The sequence below is a fragment of the Sinohyriopsis cumingii genome, chromosome 1, assembly GCF_028554795.1.
Source record: "Sinohyriopsis cumingii isolate HCF-2022 chromosome 1, ASM2855479v2, whole genome shotgun sequence".
In the NCBI taxonomy this organism is placed as follows: Eukaryota; Metazoa; Mollusca; class Bivalvia; order Unionida; family Unionidae; genus Sinohyriopsis; species Sinohyriopsis cumingii.
Genome location: NC_142961.1, coordinates 70,529,222 through 70,554,943, shown reverse-complemented (window position 1 = coordinate 70,554,943; position 25,722 = coordinate 70,529,222). Strand labels below are relative to the sequence as shown.

The window sequence follows — 25,722 nt, the reverse complement described above, 5'->3', positions numbered from 1 at the left end:
TTTTATCTATTTGTCAGCAGGGCTATGTTGTAAGTATCAGACATCTAAGACAAAATGTTGGGACAATGACAGGACTGTAAAAATTGGCAAACAGAAAAGGTATTTTATATTTTGCCATCAAATGATTTCCTCATATGACTAATGACTTCTTTTTAAGTATAAAGGCAAGTAAAATTGTTGTTTCCTTGGATGGAGAAGGGAAAGATAGTCTTACATACATACAGAAAGATGCCATTTTATTCTATGAGTTCTACTGAAAAGTAAGAGTCTCAAGTGGGAATGATATCACTCATAAAACTAGGACTATAATCCAAATATATCAGTAACCTGCATGATAATGTAGCTGAGGTAAATGTTCACATATCTTCTCTGTTGTTTATTGCAACTCGTTCTCAATTGACACGATGAATCGAAGCAAACATGTTCCAAAAATGACCTTGATTAATAAGATAATGCAGTTTCTGTGTAGTCATAGGCAATTTCTTTTGCAGTAACGGTGGTTATTATATATGACTAATCACCTGAATGTTCAATTGATCTTGCAATTGATCTTGCAGTAACTGTGGTTATATTTGAAAGCAAAGCTGACCAAGCAGTGATGAGAATGGGTTGCTTGCTACTGTTGTCATGGTTTTATAGTTGATATTAGACTGTCATTATTTATACACACATAAATGATCTAGATAATGATATTAGACTGTTATTATTTATACACACTTACATGATCTATGCTAGGATATTAGACTTGTGTTATTTATACACACTTAATGATGTAGATGCCAGGATATTAGACTGGTATTATTTATACACACTTAAATGATCTATGCCAGGATATTAGATTGGTGTTAATTATACACACTTAATGATGTAGATGCAAGGATATTAGACATGTGTTATTTATACACACTTAAATGATCTTTTGAAATATATGCACACTTAAATGATCAAGAATATTAGACTGGTGTTATTTGGACAAACTTATATGATGCTGATGTCAGGAAATCAGATTGATATAATTTATACACACTTAAAGGATCTAGATAAGAACATTAGGCTTGTCTACTTTGTAAATAACAGAATGATCTAGATGCCCAGATGTTAAACTATTAATATTTATACACACTTAAATGACCTAGATAATGATATTAGACTGGTGTTATTAGTACACACTTGAATGACCTATGCCAGGATATTAGATTGGTGTTAATTATACATACTTAATTTATCTAGATGCCAGGAGAGTAGACTGGTATTATTTATACATGCATAATTGATCTAGATGACAGGATATTGGACTGGTGTTAATTGCAAAGAACTGAATGATCTAGATGACAGGATATTAGATTGGTGTTAATTGTAAAGAACTGAATATCTAGATGACAGGATATTAGATTGGTGTTATTTGTACATATATATTTAAAAAAATGATCTAGATACCAGGATATTATTAGACTGGTATTATCTGTACATACATAAATGATCAAAATACCAGGATATTATTAGACTGGTATTATTTATAGACACTTAAATGATCTAGATGCCAGGATATTATTAGACTGGTATTATTTATACACACTTAAATGATCTAGATGCCAGGATATTAGACTGGTGTTATTTGTACATACATAAATGATCTAGATATCAGGATATTATTAGACTGGTGTTATCTGGAAACACTTACATGATCTAGACGCCAAAATATTAGACTCCTGTTATTTGTACAAACTTCAATGAACTAAATTACCACAAAGAGTTATGTTCTAATTTTAGCAAAACCTGGTTATGACATGCAGTTCTGTCACTTAATAACAGCTATCATATTATTGGCTGGCACATGCATACACACTAAAGACACCTTAATGCAAGGATACTCAATGTAAACTTGAGCCAAAATTGATCATAATACATGTATGTGTTTTTATGATGAAGTTGATGCTAGTTTAAAGATGTCCAATGCACCATGGATGTCATAAACAAGGACATATATTGGTACGAAGGATGCAAGGTCATACCAAACACTCATGACATTCTGTGGAAAAGTAAATTTATGAAGGATGCAAGGTCATACCAAAGACTCGTGATAGTCTGTGGAAAGATAAACTTAAGAAAGACTTTCTACAAAACAAGTTGAAAGAATACATGTATGTATAGCAAACTCACATCTTAGACAGAAAATGGTATTTCAAGGGGCTAATTTTAAAGAAACTTTAGGGGCTGGGAAATTGTTAACAAAGAAGGATAAAATCTATAACATGACCGTAAGAAGTCATTACTGAATAAAAACAGTGTTACACATTTAAATAAAACCATGTGCAGAATTTGTTTGTTTATAGGCCTATCCACATGCAAGCTTAGCAACTTTAACTCCATTCAAAGACCAAGTTAAATACCTAGTTGACACTGTGAATTTGTATGCATTTACATCAGAGAAGATTGACAACAGTTTCAAATAAATTTTGCATACAGGCACCAACCATGTATAATGGATTGTGGCCCCTGAGGATGACTCAGATCACTATAAAGCCTTAAGAAATTTTGAAAAAAAAGATTGGTTAAATACACTAAGCCAAAGAGCTGAATGAAAGTACAATTTATAGCTGCTTAGAATTTTACATAAGTATAATGAATCAATTTTTTTATCCCTGGTAGACTACATGCTACAGATGCAAACCATGAATGAAGCTGCTACAGTAGTAAGTTAGTCAAAAAACATGTCAAACTTTTGGATATGGGCTAATGTATATATGTATAGTTGTTAAAGAGTAAAGCATATGACTGAACCATAGATCTGACATCTATGAAAAGAGATAGTTCCCTGTTCCGCATTGATATATTGCATAATTTATTACACAAGAAATGATGCTAAGCTTGCAAAGTAGATAGACTAATAATTCATAGCATGGTTGCTTGGATTGGCAATAGATACTTATGCCTGTTTTTGAGTCTGAGTTAGCTGTATTATCTTCCCTTTGATCCCTCCTTAAATGCTGTATTCTAAAAGACAATACGGCATATATTTCAGCTTAATATTGATGTCTTTAAGAGAAGGTTCTAATTACTGTTATACCAAATGAATTGAAACTTTAAAAAGTTTTTCTTTTTGAAACAAGCTATTTTGTGAATTGTTCTGAACCAGCATAAATATAGCTATTGCCAATGCACATGACTTGCTAGATAACAAGGAAGGTAACAACTTATAGCATAGCCTCTATAGTTTAAACACCCTCACCTGTCCTGGAGGTCTGTACAGATCTGGCCACTTAGATGACAAATTATAAAGCATCAATAACCACACATCGCTATGTACAGCAATATAATCAGTACAACCAAACACTGTTATATATAACTGATTTCAATACCTGACAAATCCATGCTAGCCTTTCATGGCTTGGCACTGAGTGATTCAAGAGATTATGATAATCCTTTATGTTTTAGGTTATCTTCTTAATACAGAAACACATTCAGAATGTGCATCATCCCCTTCCCAGGTGGATTAGGGAATGGAAGGCTGGATATGAAGCATATCCCTCTGTAAAAGGATGAAATAAATCACTGGTCTACAGTAGCAGACCAAGAATTGCTGCCGGAGGGGGGAAGGGGTTTAAAGCAAAGAAGGGGTATATAGGAGAAATCCTAAGTGGGGCCCATTGGGTGAATCTGCCAGATGCTCATGCATTTTAAACATTAATAAAGCACAATTTTAACATCTAAATGTAAATAAAACTCACTCTTCGAAACGTTTGCTTGTTTCATACTTATTTAAGGGGGGAATAGGCACATGCTGACTCAACTGCCTCCCCCCTTCTTGATGAACCCCACATCTATCAAATAAGTACAGCTAACTTAGTGTTCGTATATAAGTATTTATTTTTATTTTTGATAGCCAAACATTGACAATATTCAAGATGTAATGTCATTCATTTATTTCATTCCCGCCCATCCATCTGCCTCCTATCAACCTTTTCATTTTCAAAGTTATCAGTAAAGAGCTGGTTCAAAAGGACAATGTAAAAAAAATGTTATGGTGCTGTAAAAGTATAAACATTTTGCAAAGTAAAACACATGGGTGGGAAATGAAAAACGTCATCTTTTGGACATCAATTAATGGTACCTCCACTGTCTCTATTACATATTAGATATTTTTTTAGTGAAGCTGTCAGCAAACTTTTTACCAATAGCAAATACACTGAAACCCTGTCAGTTGAGACACTTTTGTTTTATTCTGCTTTCTTCCATATGCATTTACTGAGAATTAAGGGACAGATGAAATGCTTCGAAGAGAATAATTCAGAAACTTATAAGGTCTAACTGTATAGTGCAGCTAAAACAAATCCACTCTCCCATTCCACCCAATGATAAAACCAGCCTTCTATCTAGATTGGTGTTTTTTATATCATTCTTTATATTTGTTTCTTTGAAATATTGGTGACCTTTTAAAATGATTCTAAAGCTGAGGCTCCTGAAGAAAAAACTTTCTCTTCTCAAACTATGACAAATTTCATTGGATATGGCAGACATTTTGTAAAATTTAAATTTATTTTACCTTCCAGTAAGATTTTTTTCAAATGATATTCATCAATTACAAGGGAATTAGACCACTCCAGTGGCCTAGTAGTTAGAGCGTCCGCTTCAATGCGAGAGGTCGTGGGTTTGATCCCCAGCCAAGTCATACCAAAGACTTACAAAACTGGTACTAACAGCTGCCTCGCTTGGCGCTCAGCATTAAGAGGTTAGTGTTAGAACTGTCGGCCTGGTGTCAGGATAATGTGACTGGGTGGGACATGCTACATGTCTGCAGCATGATGCCCCAGTGCTAGACATCACTATAAACAGTCACACTGCAGAGATTGTAGCAATATGACTGAAACATTGTTAAAGCTACGTTAAAAATCCAAATCATATGCACATATAAGGGAATTACTGACATGCTTAAAGCAGCTGGCTTTTTAGATTAAGGAAATTTAACAATACCTCTAGGATTCTATCATGGCTATCTAAATGTCTGTGAAATTATTCCAAGCAACACTAGGTGCCTAGGTATAACTCTGTCCCTCTTATTACATGACTGTAGTCATGGATCAGATAATACTAGCTGAATTAATTTTTTAATTGCTACTTAATTTATTACATTGAACTATTTATTATTCCTAGGTCATAACAACCCATAAAAAAGTGACTTCACATAGAACAAAACGTTCCATTAATTCTACAACCCCGAAAGCTTAAATAGTCAGAGTCCCTTACCTTCCTTGACCTAAGACCCTGACCGCTGGACCAACTTACAGTAATTCATCTTATTAGTCAACCCAAAGCCTTTCAATAAGTAGTATTTTCAGTTACCTCCCTTGGATAGCATCATGTGACCAAAACAGATTAAAACCTACTTGTGCACTGTAAAGATTGCTAGTTTCTGCAGATAAAGTTTTGATTGTACATCTTCATCACTGCTGTATAAATGAACATCAGATTAATATTAACTGAAGTTCACAACTAAAATTTTCAGCTAGGGCCCACTGACTGTAAATATTTCAGACGGGCCCACTGAGTGTCAATATTTCAGACAGAGGCCACTGAGTGTAAATATTTCAGATTGGGCCTACTGAGTGCAAATATTTCAGATGGAGGCCACTGTGTATAAATAATACAGATACGGTTCACTGTGTGCAACTGTTTCAGATAGGGCCCACTGAGTTTAAATATTTGAGATAGGGCCCACCAAGTGTAAATGTTTCAGATAGGGCCCACCAAGTGTAAATTTTTCAGATAGGGCCCACTGTGTGTACATTTTTCTGATAGGATCCACTGTCTGTACATTATTTAGATAGGGCCCACTGAGTGCTGATAGACAAAGTGAAAACAAAAGTGTCCAAAATCATACACTTATCAGCAGGTATGAGATGAAAACCCATGTTTTCTTTTCAATCAATTCAACTACATGTACCATCCATAAGATGATAAACTATGTTTTCTTTTCAATCAATTAAACTACAAGTACCATCCATATGAGATGACGACCCATATTTTCTTTTCAATCTATTAAACTACATTACCATCTCACATGAGATGATAAACCATGTTTTCTTTTCAACCAATTAAACAACCATCCGTATGAGATGATAAACATGTTTTCTTTTCAATCAATTGAACTATCATCCCATATGAGATGATAGCTCATGTTTTCTTTTCAATCATTACACTACTATCCCATGCATGACTTTGACAAGATATTCCATAAGCTCAAACCCTTCAAACTGAAGAATCAAGATTGATTAAAATTGTCATAATTTTGTCGATCGATTTATTTTAATCAGCACACTTTCACAATACGATAAAAAAAATTAAACTGATGTCAGAAATCCAAGTTAACATTTAAAATGATTTGTATATTAAAAAATGCTGGCAATGGTTAACTGACAGGTGCCACACTTACCCAAAGTTAATTTGGATCCATGTTTACGTTTTAATAACCACTCACCCATCTGTATCATCTCATCAACAATGATTTTTGCCTTTGACATTTTGATCAACCGATAACTGAGAATCTTTCAAACCCAAATCAATTTGCAATGATTAGCTGTCATGACATTTCAGTCTGCTCTTACGCTGTAATCTTAAACTTTTCATCCAATCAGAGGGACATGGGGTTCCACAAAACACTTAATACTTATGTAGTGGTGTTTCCAGAAAAAGAGCAATTTGTACGACTCACTCTCATTGGTACATCACAATATATAAAAATGATCATTTATTTTTTGTTGTAACTCTAGATTTTAGTCGATAAAACATACATGACCCCACAAAAATTAAAAAGGTAAAAGCTGAATGAGCTTGACAATTTATTTAACAATGGAAACATTTCCATAAACGATATGAAACCATAACCAGGCCATCTAGATTTTTATATATATCGTGCCTATCAAATTTAACTGGTCTATTTCTGCTGGGTTTTGTGAAATCATGCTAACAAATGTTTTTACCCCAACAAAGTCCATAAAAATGACTGAAAATTAACAGAATTGCTTGAGTGGTATAAAATCTAATTGGGTCATAATATATGCTCATAAACAAGCCTGACTTAAATGACCTCTGTGCAACTGTGCTAACAGGGTTTTCACCACACACAAAAACGTCAAAAAAGGTTTAAAAGCACATTTAAAAATTTTAAAAAATTGATCAAATGGCCTGAAAATTTTTTCAGATTAACTAAATATTCATAAATGTATTAAAACCTGCCTAGCAAATTTTATTTGTCTACATCAAGTCCAAATTATGGAAAAATATATTACAAAAATGGAAAAGTTGCTTTCCTGGCCAGAAATAACAGGTCATTAATTGATCTATATTAGCTATATTTCTTACTTGTTCTCTGTAATGTTAAGGAATGCTGCACCACTGTACAAATGTGAAATGAAAGAATGCTTGATATACAGAAATGGAATCTTCAAACAATACTTACTTTCAACAATTTCTGGAAAGAGATAGATATTTTTGACACCTGTGTCAATGGTAGGGTGAACTTTTCCCTCTGCAGTCATGCCTACAAAGAGTCCTCTGTGTGAGTTCATCTGTAAGGTGATGTAGCCTTTGTCTTTATGTTTGGTGACCAGGAACTGCGAATCAGGACCTCTGTCACCCTGCAGAAAACAAATGCAAAATAATGAAAACACCAAAACACTACCAACCAATCCATTCCCCCCAAGTTATCTGATGAACTGTCATCATAGGTGTCAACTTGTACGGTTTACCCGTAATTTGTAAGGTTTTTCCTTTTTTATCAGTGTGTGACCATACAACTATTTTGTACAATTTTTTTCGTTAAAAAAATGTAAATTAATTTTATTTATTTTTTCATTTTGTGTGCATCCGGGACTCTTGGCATAATTTTTTTTTAAGCATGTGAATTCAGTGAGACTATGGTGGCCCAAAACAACCAATCAAATCATACTAAAAACCGCGCTTTTCCTTTGATAATGAAATGAGTTTCATTCATGGTTCAACTCCAGTTTTTGAAGATCTTCTCATTTGTCACTCGGAGATTAGATGCTCACTCGGATTTCTAATATTGACTATGTTTTCTTATTTTATACATTATTTTATTATTTATACTTAATACTATCAAATGCATAAAGTTTTCATCAATTTTCATACTTTACATAGTGTGGCAATCATGTTGGTGTAACTGTAATTCATCCGACCTTTCTGTGTGGAGATAAAGTCGATTTATTAAAATTTTTAACAATATACTAATTAAAAATAAATACTTACTGATTTTAGCACCGGCATTTTATCATGCTGTTATAGTCTTGAATTAAGTTTGTCAGATAGGTAATGCAAACAGGCAGATGGAGTGTGTGATTTTAACAAGAAATTAAGCTGACCCAACACATGGATGTTAGCTTCATATTGACATTGTGTATGCATTGTAATTGGTTCTGACAATTAATCTGTTAAGAATCTTCTATTATCAAACTAAAGGGCTATTCAATTCTCAACAATTAACTGTTGCATAAGCCAGGTTCTCACAAAAGTACTAGTAGGCAATACTATTTTACACCTGACAGACTCTAACCAATGACATCATATTTGTAATGATTTGATTGAAACCAAAATTAAAACAAGATCTTATCTAGACAGGACTTCTCAGATTGGTATTTATTTCTTAGCACTTCCCCCTGTAGGCATTTCTTAACATTTTCACTCATCAATGTTGACATCATAATATGTCACTGATTGTGAAAAACTATTTTTTATTAAGACAATCTTACTATATATATATATATATATATATATATATATATATATATATATATATATATATATATATATATATATATATATATATACACACACACACACACACACACAGATGACATATGATGTGATATAAATATTGGATTTACATATTTCATGATGTAAATTCCAAATTAAAGTGCATCACCTGAAAAAAATAATATATCAAGCTTTCAATGACCAATTCTGATCAAAATTTTAAATGTTAAACAAACAGAAACCTTTTCCATACAATGACTGGCATCAACACTTACCTCTATGTTGTAAGTGGGTTTGCAAGTTATCAGAGTGTGCTAAAAACCAGACAGCAGAGTATTACTCAAGTCCAATTTCTGTGTTTCACTTTGGAATTATATGTTACGTTAACAAAACAACAGATTAATTTTAATCTGTTTCATGAAGTTGTTGTTATGTTCTGTATGTAGAGTACCATCAAGTATACCAATTATAGGTTCCAAGACCATATACCAGGATTCTGTTCAAACAATGTAACATTTTCGTTAAATATAAAACAAAACAATGTATGCCAAAAATTATAAATTTAACATTCAATATGATTTTTTCTTTTGTTCAGGTTCATTTAGGTCATCCACTTACGTAAACTCAATACTTACTGTATGTCTATAATAATAATAATAATAATAATGACCTTATTTAAAGATGGTAACACAATTAGCTAAACACTAATCTACCTTGAGGCCCTCATACAAAGAAATTTATTTATTTTAGCTGCATCTCTGAAGCCACTGGATATATTGGGTTTGGAAGAAGGAAATAGAGTGGGCATTTCTAATCTCAACTGGAATACTATTCCAGAGCAGAGTTCCAGAGTATTGGAAACTTTTTTTAAATAACTCCTTATTTGGTTTGGGAATTTTATAATGTTTGGTAGACATGGATCGCAGGTGGGGAGTATTGCCAGGTAGCCTATACTGGAATAGTGATTGTAAATATTCAGGAGCACTATTATGAGATATCCTGTACATTAATTTGGCTTTTCTCAAACAGATTCAGTCTTTAATAGGTAATATTTTTAACCTACCAGCTAAACTTTCCTTGCTTTCTTTCTCGACTGATATTAGCCCAAATGCTCTTTTTTGAAGATGTGCCAGCTTTGCTATGTTTTTATCATTTGAATTACCTCATACTGTACTACAGTAGTCCAAATAGGGTTGTATGTAACTGTTATAAAATAGTTTTCTGTGCCTTTCAGGGAGAAAATGTCTTATCCTACTGAGAAGCCATAAACTTGAATTGACTTTTTTACTGATATGTTTGATATGTTCAGTCCATGATAGCTTATTATCTACCAGAACACCATGTAGTCTATCATGACAGACCATTTGCAGATTTGTATCCTTCCATGTCAAACATAGTTCATCACTATCAAGATTTGTCCTTCTTTGCCGTGTTGAGATAAGTAATATTTTAGTTTTACCAGTATTTACCACCATGCCATTACATGTGCACTAGTTTTCCAGTTTGTTTAGTGCATTCTGTAAAGAAATTTCGAGCCCATGCTTTGTGTTTTGGATGTCTGACAATGTTGTGTCATCTGCATAGAGATCTGTAGATGATATTGAGTCTCTTAGTAAAAGTGGTAGGTCATTAATAAATAAAATGAATAGTAATGGACCTAGAATTGAGCCTTGTGGTACTCCATATCTAACTGTTTCAGGTTCAGACAGAACATTATTTATGTAAACATATTGTGTTCTCTCATTTAAGTACGAAGTAAACCATCTAATTGTTCTTTCATCACAATGGTAGATTTTCAGTTTCTTCAAAAAGATTTCATGACCCACCATGTCAAAAGCTTTCCTGAAATCTACAAATACAGTTCCTATTATTCTACCTTGGTCAAGTGCTTGAAGCCATTTATCAGTGAGGGAGATCAAGGCAGTCTCATAGGAATGGTTCTGTCTAAAGCCTGATTGATTAGGGTGTAACAGCAAGTGTTTGGTTAAATATGACATGACATGAATGTCTTGAAAAGACAAGATCATTGAAATGTCATTGATAAGTATATCGTGAAAAGATAATTATAATGTCATCAATATGGTCACACATTTACCTAGGCACATTTTTCTTTTCATCTTTCTTCGTAGTGAGTCACTCCAAAGTTAATGCAGGGACTCTCATAAAGGATTCTGGAGTTCTATGAGTAAAGAGTCCAGGACTCATCCTGAAAATCTGCTGACAACCTTGTACATGGCTACATACCAAATTAGGGTAAAGTCCAATAATTCCCAGTCAAGCTATCTCGCAGGAATCAAACTGTTGAGAGATGGATGGAAGTACAGCTGAATGGATTCTGACAGACTGATAGATGGATGAACACCATGATTGCTAATTAGCATGTGCAGCTAACCCTATTTGAAAATTTGTCCGATTGCAAAAATAACAAAGTAAAATAAAAATATTGATGAAAAAGTAGTATCATCAGTCATCTAAAAGACACCATTCTCTAAATGAGGCAATGGATTGTAACCCCAACACCACTCACCAAACAGTCTATCTTCCCATCCATCAACCTGATGTAGTTTCCTGGATTTGCAATGCTTTCAAACATGCGGACACTTCCAGATGCTCCCACCTTGTGTACTCTGAACTGAGCTGCGGGCCCTGCACGTCTGCCCAGACCTGACAATATACTGCCTTCACTTTCAAGGTTGATAGCCTGGAAGGCAGATGTGCACAGCATGATCACACCTCTGTGACGGAAAGCTCCCTATAAAATGGGAAAAAGAAAAGAAATTGTGTTTGCAATATCACTGTCAGATACATGTATGTATGATTACCAGTAAACAAATGGATTTTCCTAACACTATAATGATAATACTATTTTAATGCTTTTGATTACTAGCCTCCAACCCCAAAAACACATCAGAAAATCAATATAAAAGACCCTGGTACAGCTCTTAACTCTGTGCTATCAAATATTTTTGTCATGGTCATATCTGAGGTATGAGAAAAAATTTGAACAAATAATCAAATGAATTGATAAATACAAATTATGAAAGATATAATCACTAGATTTTTATGCATTATTTTAAAATCATTATGCCTACAACAAAAGATTAAAATATACCCATCAATGCTGACCCACTTTCAATTTCACATCAGTAAAATTGATCTTTTCACCCTCTTTGCTAGGAAAGAACTTGGTATATTTATGATCTTTTATGAACCAAATCTAAAACTCTGATTGCAATCCACTGGAAACAGGTAGTAATGCCATTATTAAAAAAAATTCAGAAAAAGAAGTTTCTTATTTGATTGTTACTATCATGTCTTATTTCTCTATTCTGTTTCAAATGAGGTGAAGAATTTCATGCAATGCTTGTGTCTGATCCTCTAACCTGAGTCTGATATAACATTAAAAAAACAGTCGCTGAAGCATGAAACTATTTTAAAGTTATCTAATTGGATCTCAGTCAAATGGTAAACTTCAAAACAAACATACCTATGAAACTTCATGACTGTCCATGAAATAGTATCCAAAATATGATGTAAATACCAGCACTTCAACACCAAATCTTACCACTGACCACCATTACAATAATAATGAAAACTGAAAAGTGATGTCTAAACCTCCCTATCTGCGAAACCAAGCAAAACCTACATGAGATAGTCATACCTTACAGTAAACAAAAAACCTTCGTGTTGGATCTTTGTCAAGGATTCCTCTGACCTCTCCTGGCCTGCCATCATGGTTGATCGTGATGAACTGCAGCGGGTTTTTCACCGACTCCAGCATGACAGTCCTATCCTGCTGAACACGAACACGGAACTCACCATAGGGCCCTCCTTTACCCTGGAATTCACAATTTATTATGAGCATCATATATAATTTGTTAATTTCATATGTTTACTAGAACACAGAAAAGATTTTGGCTTGGAATTAGAGCCTAAGACTGTTGAACCATATCATATGATGGCAGTTGACATCCAATATGTGAGGAACAGATGTTCTGTTAGGTGCTGTTTAACAGGTTTTTATTCACATTAACCCCAAGGAAATACTCTCAGTGAAGGTTTTAATTCACATCAATCCCAAGGAAATGCTCTCAGTGAGGTTTTTATTCACATTAACCCCAAGGAAATACTCTCGGTGAAGGTTTTAATTCACATTAACCCCAAGGAAATACTCTCGGTGAAGGTTTTAATTCACATTAACCACAAGGAAATACTCTCAGTGAAGGTTTTAATTCACATTAACCCCAAGGAAATACTCTCAGTGAGGGTTTTAATTCACATTAACCCCAAGGAAATACTCTCAGTGAGGGTTTTAATTCACATTAACCCCAAGGAAATACTCTCAGTGAGGGTTTTAATTCACATTAACCCCAAGGAAATACTCTCAGTGAGGGTTTTAATTCACATTAACCCCAAGGAAATACTCTCAGTGAGGGTTTTAATTCACATTAACCACAAGGAAATACTCTCAGTGAGGGTTTTAATTCACATTAACCCCAAGGAAATACTCTCAGTGAGGGTTTTAATTCACATTAACCCCAAGGAAATACTCTCAGTATGGGTTTTAATTCACATTAACCACAAGGAAATACTCTCAGTGAGGGTTTTAATTCACATTAACCCCAAGGAAATACTCTCAGCATGGGTTTTAATTCACATTAACCCCAAGGAAATACTCTCAGTGAGGGTTTTAATTCACATTAACCCCAAGGAAATACTCTCAGTGAGGGTTTTAATTCACATTAACCCCAAGGAAATACTCTCAGTATGGGTTTTAATTCACATTAACCACAAGGAAATACTCTCAGTGAGGGTTTTAATTCACATTAACCCCAAGGAAATACTCTCAGTGAGGGTTTTAGTTCACATCAATCCCAAGGAAATACTCCCAGTGAAGGTTTTAATTCACATTTACCCCAAGGAAATACTCTCAGTGAGGGTTTTAATTCACATTAACCCCAAGGAAATACTCTCAGTGAGGGTTTTAATTCACATTAACCCCAAGGAAATACTCTCAGTGAGGGTTTTAGTTCACATTAACCCCAAGGAAATACTCTCAGTTAGGGTTTTAATTCACATTAACCCCAAGGAAATACTCTCAGTGAGGGTTTTTGTTCACATCAATCCCAAGGAAATGCTCCCAGTGAAGGTTTTAATTCACATTAACCCCAAGGAAATACTCTCAGTGAGGGTTTTTGTTCACATCAATCCCAAGGAAATGCTCCCAGTGAAGGTTTTAATTCACATTAACCCCAAGGAAATACTCTCAGTGAGGGTTTTAGTTCACATTAACCCCAAGGAAATACTCTCAGTGAGGGTTTTAATTCACATTAACCCCATGGAAATGCTCTCAGTGAGGGTTTTAATTCACATTAACCCCAAGGAAATACTCTCAGTGAAGGATTTAATTCACATTAACCCCAAGGAAATACTCTCAGTGAGGGTTTTAATTCACATTAACCCCAAGGAAATACTCTCAGTGAGGGTTTTAATTCACATTAACCACAAGGAAATACTCTCAGTGAGGGTTTTAATTCACATTAACCCCAAGGAAATGCTCTCAGAGAGGGTTTTAATTCACATTAAACCCAAGGAAATGCTCTCAGTAAGGGTTTTAATTCATGTTAACCCCAAGGAAATACTCACAGTAAGGGTTTTAATTCATGTTAACCCCAAGGAAATACTCTCAGTGAGGGTTTTAATTCACATTAACCCCAAGGAAATACTCTCACTGAGGGTTTTAATTCACATTAACCCCAAGGAAATAATCTCAGTGAGGGTTTTAATTCACATTAAACCCAAGGAAATGCTCTCAGTAAGGGTTTTAATTCATGTTAACCCCAAGGAAATACTCTCAGTAAGGGTTTTAATTCACATTGAGCTTGAAATATATCTTTGGTGGCAGTTGTGAATAAAAGGTGATATCCATGCTTCAGTGAATCCTCATAGGGTAAAATTAATGACACAGACAAATGCAACTCTTTTGCTTGTCTATTTGGGGAAACACTTCAGGTCAAAGGTTAACTGTGTGAAAAAAAGTCCATTACTTTAAACTGTATAGCAATATTAGTTGCTCATTCATTGCTTAATTAGTTTAATATTGTCAAGAAGAGAATCAAATTGACATAGGGAGACATTTTTCATCTCTGGAAATCATTTAACAAGGTTTACTGACAACTGCTTATTGTCCTGTTGTTATATATGACATGGCTATTACTCAAATTAGGGAAATTATGAATTTGAGGGATTTATAGTCATAATATTTGTCCATATTGTAATATTGCAGTGCAAGTTCTCTGATTTCTGTTTGAAAAATCAAATTCAATCTTATTTACTGAAATTTTCAAGCTTTCAAGGCAAGAGTATGTGGAAAAATGAAATATATAAAATTAAAGAAAACATTTAAGTTAAATTTATGTAACTACATAAAATATTAACCACAGATTTGCATAAAAAAGAAATTACTGTATGTTTCATCACTGGCAGGAAAATAAGTGGTCAAAACTTAAATACATAAAACTGTGTGAGTAAAGGAGTCTTCAAAAGTTAGTGTCAACATTGTATATTGACTGCAAAACACTCAAACATACCAGCAATTAGTAAATTCTGGTGCATTCATCTAGCTGAATGTTACCTTAAGTGGCAAAGAAAAAGAATGCAGAGGTTTTCTTAATAGGCAACTTCATATGAAACCTTATCATATCTATTCATCAGAGGTTTTCTTAGTAGGTAACTTCATATGAAACCTTATCATATCTATTTGTCATAGGTTTTCTTAATAGGTAAAGTCATATCAAACTGTATCATATCTATTTGTTAGAGGTTCTCTTAATTGGCAATGTCATATCAAATATTATCATATCTATTAGTTAGAGGTTCTCTTAACAGGCAATGTCGTATCAAACCGTATCATATCTGTCAGAAGTTTTCTTAATAGGCAATGTCAAATCAAATCTTATCATATCTATGTCAGAAGTTTTCTTAATAGCCAATGTAAAATCAAACCTTATCATATCTATTTGTCAGAAGTTTTCTTAATAGCCAACGTAAAATCAAACCTTATCATATCTATTTGTCAGAAGTTTTCTTAATAACCAATGTCAAATCAAACCTTATCATATCTATTTGTCAGAAGTTTTCAAAATAGCCACTGTCAAATCAATCCTTATCATATCTATTTGTCAGAAGTTTTCAAAATAGCCACTGTCAAATCAATCCTTATCATATCTATTTGTCAGAAGTTTTCAAAATAGCCACTGTCAAATCAAACCTTATCATATCTATTTGTCAGAAGTTTTCATAATAGGCAATGTCATATCAAATCTTATCATATCTATTTGTCAGAAGTTTTCTTAATAGGCAATGTCATATCAAATCTTATCATATCTATTTGTCAGAAGTTTTCTTAATAGCCAATGTCAAATCAAACCTTATCATATCTACTTTCAGAGGTTCTCTTAATAGGCAATATCAAATCAAACCTTATCATATCTATTTGTCAGAAGTTTTCTTAATAGGCAATGTCAAATCAGATCTTATCATATCTATTTGTCAGAGGTTCTCTTAATAGGCAATGTCAAATCAAATCGTATCATATCTATTTGTCAGCATAATGGCATGATCAATGCAAAGTGAGTGCATGGCATCCTTATTTGTCAAGGCATGCTGCAATGTATTTTACAACCAGCAAAATAAACATCAAATACACTTGTAATCCATTCCACACCATATACAATTATTAGCAATAGTTCCAAAGCTTATGCATCCTTTGATGATCATATTGTGTCTTCAAATATCAGCTGAACATTTTTCTGACAGCTAGTGGACTGAGGATAAAGTTTGCTGAATATAAAGACAAATTAATATGAGATCCTCAACAACAACAACCATAGCTAGTATGTATTTTTTACCTTGACAACAAACTGACCCAACATGTCATCCAAAAAGAATGAAAGATATATTGTGCATGGACCTATGACATGGAGCCAGACTGGGTCTATGATGTACATATTCTAAAACTTTCTAGATTGGACCGATGGTAAATCTGGCAAGGACCAAACTTACCAATCCAGAAATGTGTCCATTGTCAATGACAAGATAACTGTCAGGATAGGCCACACTACAAAACATGGGTCTGGTTGGCTTCTTTGGAACCACCTCAAAGACAGCTGAGAAATACAAATTCATGTTTAATTATATAAAAAATAGTAATAAAACAAAGATTTTTTATGATGAAATAAATAATGATTCGTAGCTTTTATGTGTTTTGTAGAATAGGAAAAAGGTTAAAAATTGTTATCATATATATATATATATATATATATATATATATATATATATATATATATATATATATATATATATATATACATTGTTACATTTTAGGCTCTTTAAAACAGCAACAAGAAAAGAGTGAAGACAACAAACTTTGTAAAATTTAACAAATAATTCATTTCCCTTGAAAAACAAGGTAAAAATGAAAAATGAACTAACGGTTTCTGTGGTAAAATCCCAAAATAATCCAAGAATTAAAAAAAGAGAAGTCCTAGTAATAATTAAAAATTATAAGTCCTAGTAATAAAAAGTCCTAATGAAACCATGTTCGAATCCTGATGAAATCCAAAATGGAAGGTGATGACATATGCTGGGATCAGGGTCATACTGATGTGTCAACAGTTCTTTATTGAATCACAGAAAATGATATTCCAGTGTTTGAATTCATTGTAAATTTCAGTAACTGTCTTTGTCCAAGAATTAATTTAGAGCACAAGTATTTCCAGGGAAAAATAATCTCTTAGAATCCAAATAGTTTGAAGAAAAGTTAAAAATTCAACTCAAACTGGTTACAACAATAAAACACCTTTAAGTGTCAATGGTTTAAAGCCCAAATAATTAAACTCTCTATAGAAAAAGGTTAGACACTAATTTAAGACGCAAAACAGATTCCCATCAGAGGGTCACATGACCATGTTTCAAGAACCACACAGAAGCTTTTACATGCCTAACATGACATCCTCCCAGTATGGTCTCGACTAAAATCAATGACCTGTACTCTTGGAAAAAATAAAAAGAAATAAAGAAAAGTTGTTAACTTCAACTCACTGATTTTTTAATCATGGTCAGGAATTAGGTACACATTAGATACAAAGTTTCTATTATTAGTTTTTAATAAAAAACAGTCAGGTCAAACTAATAACTGGAAAATGTTAAATCCAGTATATAAAGTTATATTACAATAGCATGTAATGGAATCTAAAAAAAATTAAAATAACAAACAAACAATTAAACTAATTCAAATATAAATTAAATCAAATATACATAAAAATATATACCTATATATGAATGGAAAACATAATTACTTGAAGTACTTTACAGAATTGCTTTTTGGGGGCCTCTGTTCTTAACTTATTTACATAATCACCTTTTGTAGCTTTGTGCCCTTGAGAAAGTAACTGGAAGATTCTTAGAGTGGTTGGACTGGTTTCACACCAGTTTTGCACTGTTTTTATTCTTTACCTTTCACATAGACAATGTTTCCTGACCAACTTCAAATATATATATATATATATATATATATATATATATATATATATATATATATATATATATATATATATATATATATATATATATACACACATTACTGTTCATATATTCTTTTAAAGGCACATGTACAAGAGTGCATATATTAAACCCTGTTTAAAGGAGTAGAAGTAGATTAGAAAGGCTTATACATGTAATGAAAAACTATGTAGCTGTGTGCATACAGTTGTTGATGTTTACAGCTTACTCTGATTGTCTTTTTCTTTGCCCAGACCATCTACAGACCCATCTGCCTGAAGCCGCAAACACTTCCCTGTCACTATAGAGTAAAACTTCAATCGATTGCCCTTCTCAAACTTCCATTTCTCATACTCCCACTGTTAAAAAGATAGATTTATTATGATACATTAATGCTAGAGGAAAGAACAATGTGACATGTAAAATCAGTCCATGAATTACAATATCAAAGTCTAAGAATTAATATATTTTAAGCATATTAGAATTGTATTGTTACCACAATCTATATTACTACTGGCCACCAGCTAAATATAAACCGTAACTGACAGTTAGGGTCATAATTCATTGAAAGTAAGGCACAAAATCCTGAATCACATATAGAGTCTTAATCACATGTCAGTGGCTGCAAATCAGGCAAGCTGAATGATGAAGCAGGATCTGTTTCTTACTATTTCTAAAATTTGTCCCAGAATGAGATTATATATCATCCCACTTCTAATGATCCCATTAATACTGATTTCAGTGAAATAAAAGAATGGACAAGGATTGAAATAATAACTCTTTGTTTCAACTTTGTACATATGGAATATTTTAAATCTTGAATTTCAAGAAAAATTTAGCAATTCCTAGAATTTTACTCAGACCTGAATAATACAATTTTAAACTAACACCATGTTATTATTACTGAAATCACAATAACTGCTGAATGCTAAATAAAAATATTAAAAAAATTTAATTTTAGGAAGAAAATCTAAGATTTTGAGCTGTCTAGTTGAAACTTAGCTTTTATGGTAAAATAACTAAGTATTTCACTATCATGATTCAATCACAAAAACTACAAAAATATATACTGTAATATAATAATAAGAACTGGTATGTATAGTTATTTAATTCAGAGGAATCAGTTAGTGGATTAAAATAAAATACAGCACATTAATGTTTTTTAACTTTCATTAAGTGTTTTGATTATGACAAATCAATTTATCTTTGCACAGAACATTCATGTTTTCCAATTTTAAGTTCTTTTAACACTAATACAACAACTGTTAATAAGAGAGTAAGCAAAACATAAGTAGTGATGTGCTAAAAAGAGAACGACAACATGCATCCAAAGATATCAAAGAATATGACAAATTCATGCCAAAATTAGAAAAATGTAAAACTAATTTACACAACCTGCAGAGGAATTATTATTACACACAATAAGTCAGAATTCCTGATGTGGGAGTGGATTTTTGGGAGATATCATGTACTAAGCGGACAATGCAGAAGTGGAGCTTAAAAACTAGTGACACTTTGTGGTGGAATGGGGAGGTAATGTGCAAGATTTATTGCCTTTTGTCTATATATGACGGAGAGGAAAGACATATTTTTGTAAGGTTGCATTCAAGAGTTATATTTGTAATGTTAATGTGATCGCGAAGCCTATTTGAAGGAGCAAAAAAATATCAACCTATATCATTAAAATGACCTAATTATTTATTAAAGATACATTTTTTCCCTATATTTTAATTTTCTGGCTTCACCCAGAATATTTTACAAGTTATAACTGATACTGTATCTAAACATGCTGAGCTCATGACAATTTTTATTTTGTACTTTATGTTTGTTTGACCGAAGCATAGTTTTTCTTGCATTAAGCCAACACTTCAATTTTTAAAGTATATGAAGAGACTGGCTGGAGACCCATGTGGACATACAAAACACAGATCACCCTGTAGCTTTGTTGCAATCTCAAAAGCTAACTAGCATGCGACATATGGTAATTGAGAATCAGAGAGTACCTATGTTCCTGGCATGCACTATGACATTCTGCATAGCATAACTGAAAATCAGAGAGGATCCAAGTACATAGCATGAATTAAGACATTAAAAAAATATCAGTTATAGTACATACATGCCAACCCCATGAGGTATAGGTGTAATTATTGCCACTATAAGTGGTACAAAAGTGTAACTTGTGTGTAAAAAGTGAAATCTATAGTTTAATCCCAGAATTACAGAACACACTAACCTGGTTCTGCTGCTAATCAAATTCTTGTCACAAAGTGGAAATTCCATATAGATTAAAACCAGAATACAAACACAAAATATAATAAAAAAATTATTTATATTCAGCACACACTTTTTAAGTAAAACTTACAATGAATGATCCTGAAATGGAATGAGAATGATCATGTTCTCAGAGTGCTGTATTACTTTACTCTCATGTTCTTCATTAAAGTTTGTGTCTATTTGTCCTATTTTCTGACCTGACATGATCTGAAGTTTAAAAAGGTTGGTTTTAACATTTTCCATCATATAACATGCATAACTCATGCCGTAAAGCATTTCGCTTCACATCTGGTGCCATTTTAATTTAAAAGTAAAGACAGGTCTGTTAACTAACTAGTTTATCAATATTACGAATCTGTGAGGCAAAGTGCATATGTCTGTTTTCTTGGAATGGTGTCATATACAGTTGCTATAACTAGCAAATAAGGAAAGTATTCTTATGCTATTCTTACACAGCAGTCATCTTTTTAGGAATATTCTCAAAATTTATGTGAGTGGAATTAAAGAGATAATAATAGAAATGATGAGAAACAACCTTTTATTACTTTATTTTTTCTATTTTTATAATGAACCATAAAAGCATAATCCATATACATGCAAGTGTAAAATGTAATTTGGGGAGAAAAAAATGCATAACAATTACACCAAAAGCATAATGGTTGGCATGTGTGATGACACATTTAAACAAAATTCTGAAACAAAATTGAGATACCAGCCTACCTAGTCCTAATATGGTGGGTTAATAAAGGGCAAACCAAACATTTTTTAATTTAGGCCTAAACAAAATGAAATGGGAATAGTAAGTAAACATTTCTCCTCACAGAGAGATGCTTGAACAATATACTTCCCAAGTGAAAGACAAAATGAGATAAAGGCTGCAATTTACTTACATTTCTCTTTTCCAGAACATCATCCATGTACTCATCTTGAACTTTCAGTTCTCGTACAATCTTTCCATCGTCTTCTCCTTCGTCTAGCCACCTACAGTAAACAGAATGCATTAAAAATTTACGAGTCATAGATTTATAATTTCAGTGAAACATTTTCTTGTTTAACTTATTAGTGAAGTATGAAATATGGATCACAAGAATCTGCTTTTGTGACATAGGTACTCACCACTTCAAACTTTGGCAAAAAACCTAAGAAGAAAGAATGTTTGAGATGCAGTGAAGCCAAACATATACACAAACTTTAATATGTGATGATAATCCCGATGCCAGGGATATTACAAAAGTACTCGTGTAAATCTGAATCCTTCTGAATATTTTAATGCATTTACCAGATATATTATATAACACCAAAACCGAAAATTCTCAAATAAATCAGAGATTTTTATGTTCACAAAATTCCAGACACAAGATGGGATTAAATAATGTCACAAAAAGAAAATTTTGAGGCAAAAATTAAATCTATGATTTATACTGTTATGAATTAATGACTATGGTTCACATAATTCACCACCTCTCCCCCTGAAGTTTTAAATTATGGGACCAAAGTGCCATATGCAACTTTACATTTCACCTGATGTAAATGCACTGGTTGATGTCAATTCAAAAATGCAAACAGAAAGAGCAACATTTCAAATTAAAGTACAAGTTAATTTACAGTAATGTTGGCAAACATCTATAAAGGAGTGTGACAACATGTAGAATTCAATAAAATTTAACTACTATGTACCATACAGTCAGTATGACTACATCAAAATTAATCATGCTATCAACTCTTTGTCTAAACTCAAAATCATTCAACAGAAAAATTTGTAAGAATGATGTGCCAAGTATACTTAAATTTTCTAGCTTTTGCTTAAGAATTTTAAGAAATTGAGTTCTTCTATTACTTCCACTGCACAACTGCAGTGTTTGGACAGGACATATATTAGACACTTTTAAAATGGGCAAAACTGTGAACAATGTGTCTGATTCTTTGTAATATTCATCTTAGATGAGATACAAATTAATTCTAAATTTTCTCATATAAGCTTCCAGCTGCAAATTGCTGCACAATTTCATCCAGCTCTCAGTACATCTGTATGGGTAAGAAAGATACAATGGCCAAAATTTTGAACAAACAGGCAAAAAATTTTTGACAAAAAGAATTTCTTTTATTTGCTGTCGACCTACTTTCCACAGTAGAAGACATACTCTTCATGTGGTTTTGCACGGGGTTCTCGAACTATGACCTTTTCTAGGAACCAGCCTTCACCTATAAAGTAAAAAATACATATTAAGAAACTAGAGTAAAAGAATCATAGATTGCCAAACAGGCATTTCTAGCCTTGTCAGATAGTAAAGTTTTATTAAAATCATGTCCTCAAAGAAAACAAGTGCAGAAACCATTTTTCTTCTTTCAATCAGTGACACTGACATTGAATGTTTCAAACAGAATTAGTAGGGTTCTTCATTACCTCAAATGAAAGCTATCCAAACAGTTTGGTAACTTCAGATGGTGGAAAGCCTGAGGTAACTGCACAGAAGTCATATTTCTTCTTTCACTCAGTGACCTTAACCTGCATGCTTTTGACCCCATGATCAACAGCATTCTCCTTTCCCCAAATGAAAGCAATCCACAAAGTTTGGTAACTCTAAATGGTGGACAACTTATTTTGTTGTGTAAAACAAAATTGTTAACAGACAGATGGACAACAGACAGACTGACAAAATAATTTACTCTGCCTTATGGTGGGCATATAAAAATATCCCATTCAAAGATTTGTCAGTGAAAGATGACAAAACATAAGAATCACGAACAAAATCTTACTTAAAATTAAAACATGAATAAATTTGGGCAACTATATGTCACTTCGCATTGTAATGAGATTACATGTTATGAAGTATTGGTTATGCAATGTTGTCATGACATTATCACAATTATCGGACAAAAGCAGTTCACAATAAATATGATTTCCATCCAAGTTCATCAGCATGTGACAGAGAAGACCAAAGAGGGCGATGGGGTGGGGTATTTTAACTGGGTAACTCTAATAACACTAACCAGGGCCAGTGCCATCATGACCAATGATTATCCTCCTCAGATGTCCAAGAGTCACTGCTTCCAAAGTAAAATGGTCCACCTAGATAAAAAAATTAAATTATTGAATACACTTGTTGCAGTCAATAATAATACAGTACTTTAGCAAAATAACACATTAAAATTCATTTATGCAGATTATATGACTCACTGAAGTTTGCAGTACTACTTTTGGCTGAAACTAATAAAATACTATAATGTGTCAAGGGTCAAGGTCAAATAAAATGGAATAGATGGACAGCTCATGCGTTTTTCAGTTTCTAGATCTCTCCAGTGTATTGCAGTGTCAAGAAATGGCATGTTCACCACAAAAGTTCTTATTCAGATGATAAAAACACACAATTCCGCACCAAAGAGTCAGGTGCTAATTTCAGTAATGAGTGTTCCGATCTCAAGACTGTTAAAGGACTGAAATTCCATCAATCAAACAATGTCTCTATTTTCACTTACAACTAGGATAAGCTCTCAAAAGATTATTTTTCCTATAACGTAACTTAACATTATTAACCAATCCTGGCCAGCCGAACCCATATATACTCTACCTTATGTTCACCCATTTCCAGGCTGATTCCCATTTTTCCATATAATTAGTATCATGTGTCCTGAATGCAACAATGTGTGTCATTTTGTAGCAATAAAGTGTGTCATTGTGTCAGGTATATTATTTCGACATCTAAATGATGCAACCACTACAAAATGGATGAAAATTTGTGATTTCAAAATGATACATGTAACTGAGTAGGAAATTCGATAATGCCAATCAGAATACTGAATTTCCAATGGATAGCAGATGGCAGTGTTGATGATGACACAGTGATAGTATCATTGGCTAAATCCTTCTATGGGAACTTTTATCTGATATAACTAGGAAATAAATGTTGAAACAACTTCAGAGAAACATTATAGTCATTATGAGTACTAAATTTAATGTATCGGTTGTGACTAGTCTACCTTGCTATTGTATTGATGCTTGAAATTATCATTTGAGATGACAAGAGAATTTTGTTCTGTTTGCTTGGTCTTGAGACTTTACTGGAGTCAAGTAGAACCACAACTGCCAAAACGGCAGATCCCACCCTTGGGAAATTCATGACAAAGTTTTCACAAATATGACTAAATATGGAAGAATTCAGAAAGATTAACCTGAGCATCTCCTAGTGGAAAGCTGAGCACCCAATACACACAGTAATAAAAATGGTGCCCAATTTTAAACTACAAAAATAGCAATTATTTCACAATAAATTATAAAAACATTAAACACTAATGATGAACAGTTTCATTATGAACTTATATGAGTATTATCTAAATCCTCGAGAAAAATGGATACAATTGCCTATTTCTCTCTCAGAAGGAAAGTGAAAACAGTTTACAATCCTATCATGTACACACTGCACTTCAAAAATCTTTCCCCAGATGATGAATATTTAAACAAATCATTTTTATATGATTTACATATTGTATCAAATTACTTTTCTTTTGTACAAGGGTCATACATCAAAAACTGATACTACAGTTACTATTATTTGCATTGGAAACATAGGTACAACATTCCAACATGAAGGGAATGTAAACAATAAAGGGAGATTATAAATTATCCCAAACATTAATGATATGTGCAAATGCACTTTATAAGAATATAAGTTGACAGGTAGTCAGGATTGTTTCAATACAGCCAAACTTTATCAATAAATGATAGGTGACTCATCATATTTTTCTTCAACAAGAAACAGGTCAAGACTTCAATGTATGTAATCTTCACTTGTGACAATGACATGCTATTCCACACACTTACCATCTGACCTTTGCTAAGCAACATGAGACTTGGTAACCTAAAAATATATTACTGTTTCTATTAAGGGTGCCACTTTTGTAAACTAAATGCTTACTGTGTAGCTCTAACTGACATGATAGTATCACTTGTTACTGATATTTATCACAGCACTGTCACTGATATTATATCAATATCAATATTATGTGTGGTAATTTTCATAATTATAGAATGTTAAGGGTCATTTAGTAAATAACATATTATAACTAATTTCATTTTGTTCTTTAAGATTATGTCATTTTATTAAACACACTACAAAGTTT

The 25,722-nt window shown here is 32.9% G+C and overlaps 1 protein-coding gene across 1 annotated transcript in view; it reads right to left on the bottom strand.

Annotated features, from left to right (window-relative positions):
* The window catches only part of LOC149807090 (lipoxygenase homology domain-containing protein 1-like), a 276,859-nt gene that overhangs the window by 211,069 nt on the left and 40,068 nt on the right, over positions 1-25,722 (bottom strand). Inside the window, exons 8-16 of the mRNA XM_089961784.1 lie at positions 23,596-23,674; positions 22,725-22,806; positions 21,495-21,585; positions 18,560-18,689; positions 16,834-16,937; positions 12,431-12,607; positions 11,297-11,521; positions 7,457-7,634; positions 3,230-3,259 (exon numbers count right to left, since the gene is read on the bottom strand). Of these exons, the coding sequence (XP_089817910.1) occupies positions 3,230-3,259; positions 7,457-7,634; positions 11,297-11,521; positions 12,431-12,607; positions 16,834-16,937; positions 18,560-18,689; positions 21,495-21,585; positions 22,725-22,806; positions 23,596-23,674 (1,096 nt within the window). The remainder of the gene's footprint in view (positions 1-3,229; positions 3,260-7,456; positions 7,635-11,296; positions 11,522-12,430; positions 12,608-16,833; positions 16,938-18,559; positions 18,690-21,494; positions 21,586-22,724; positions 22,807-23,595; positions 23,675-25,722) is intronic.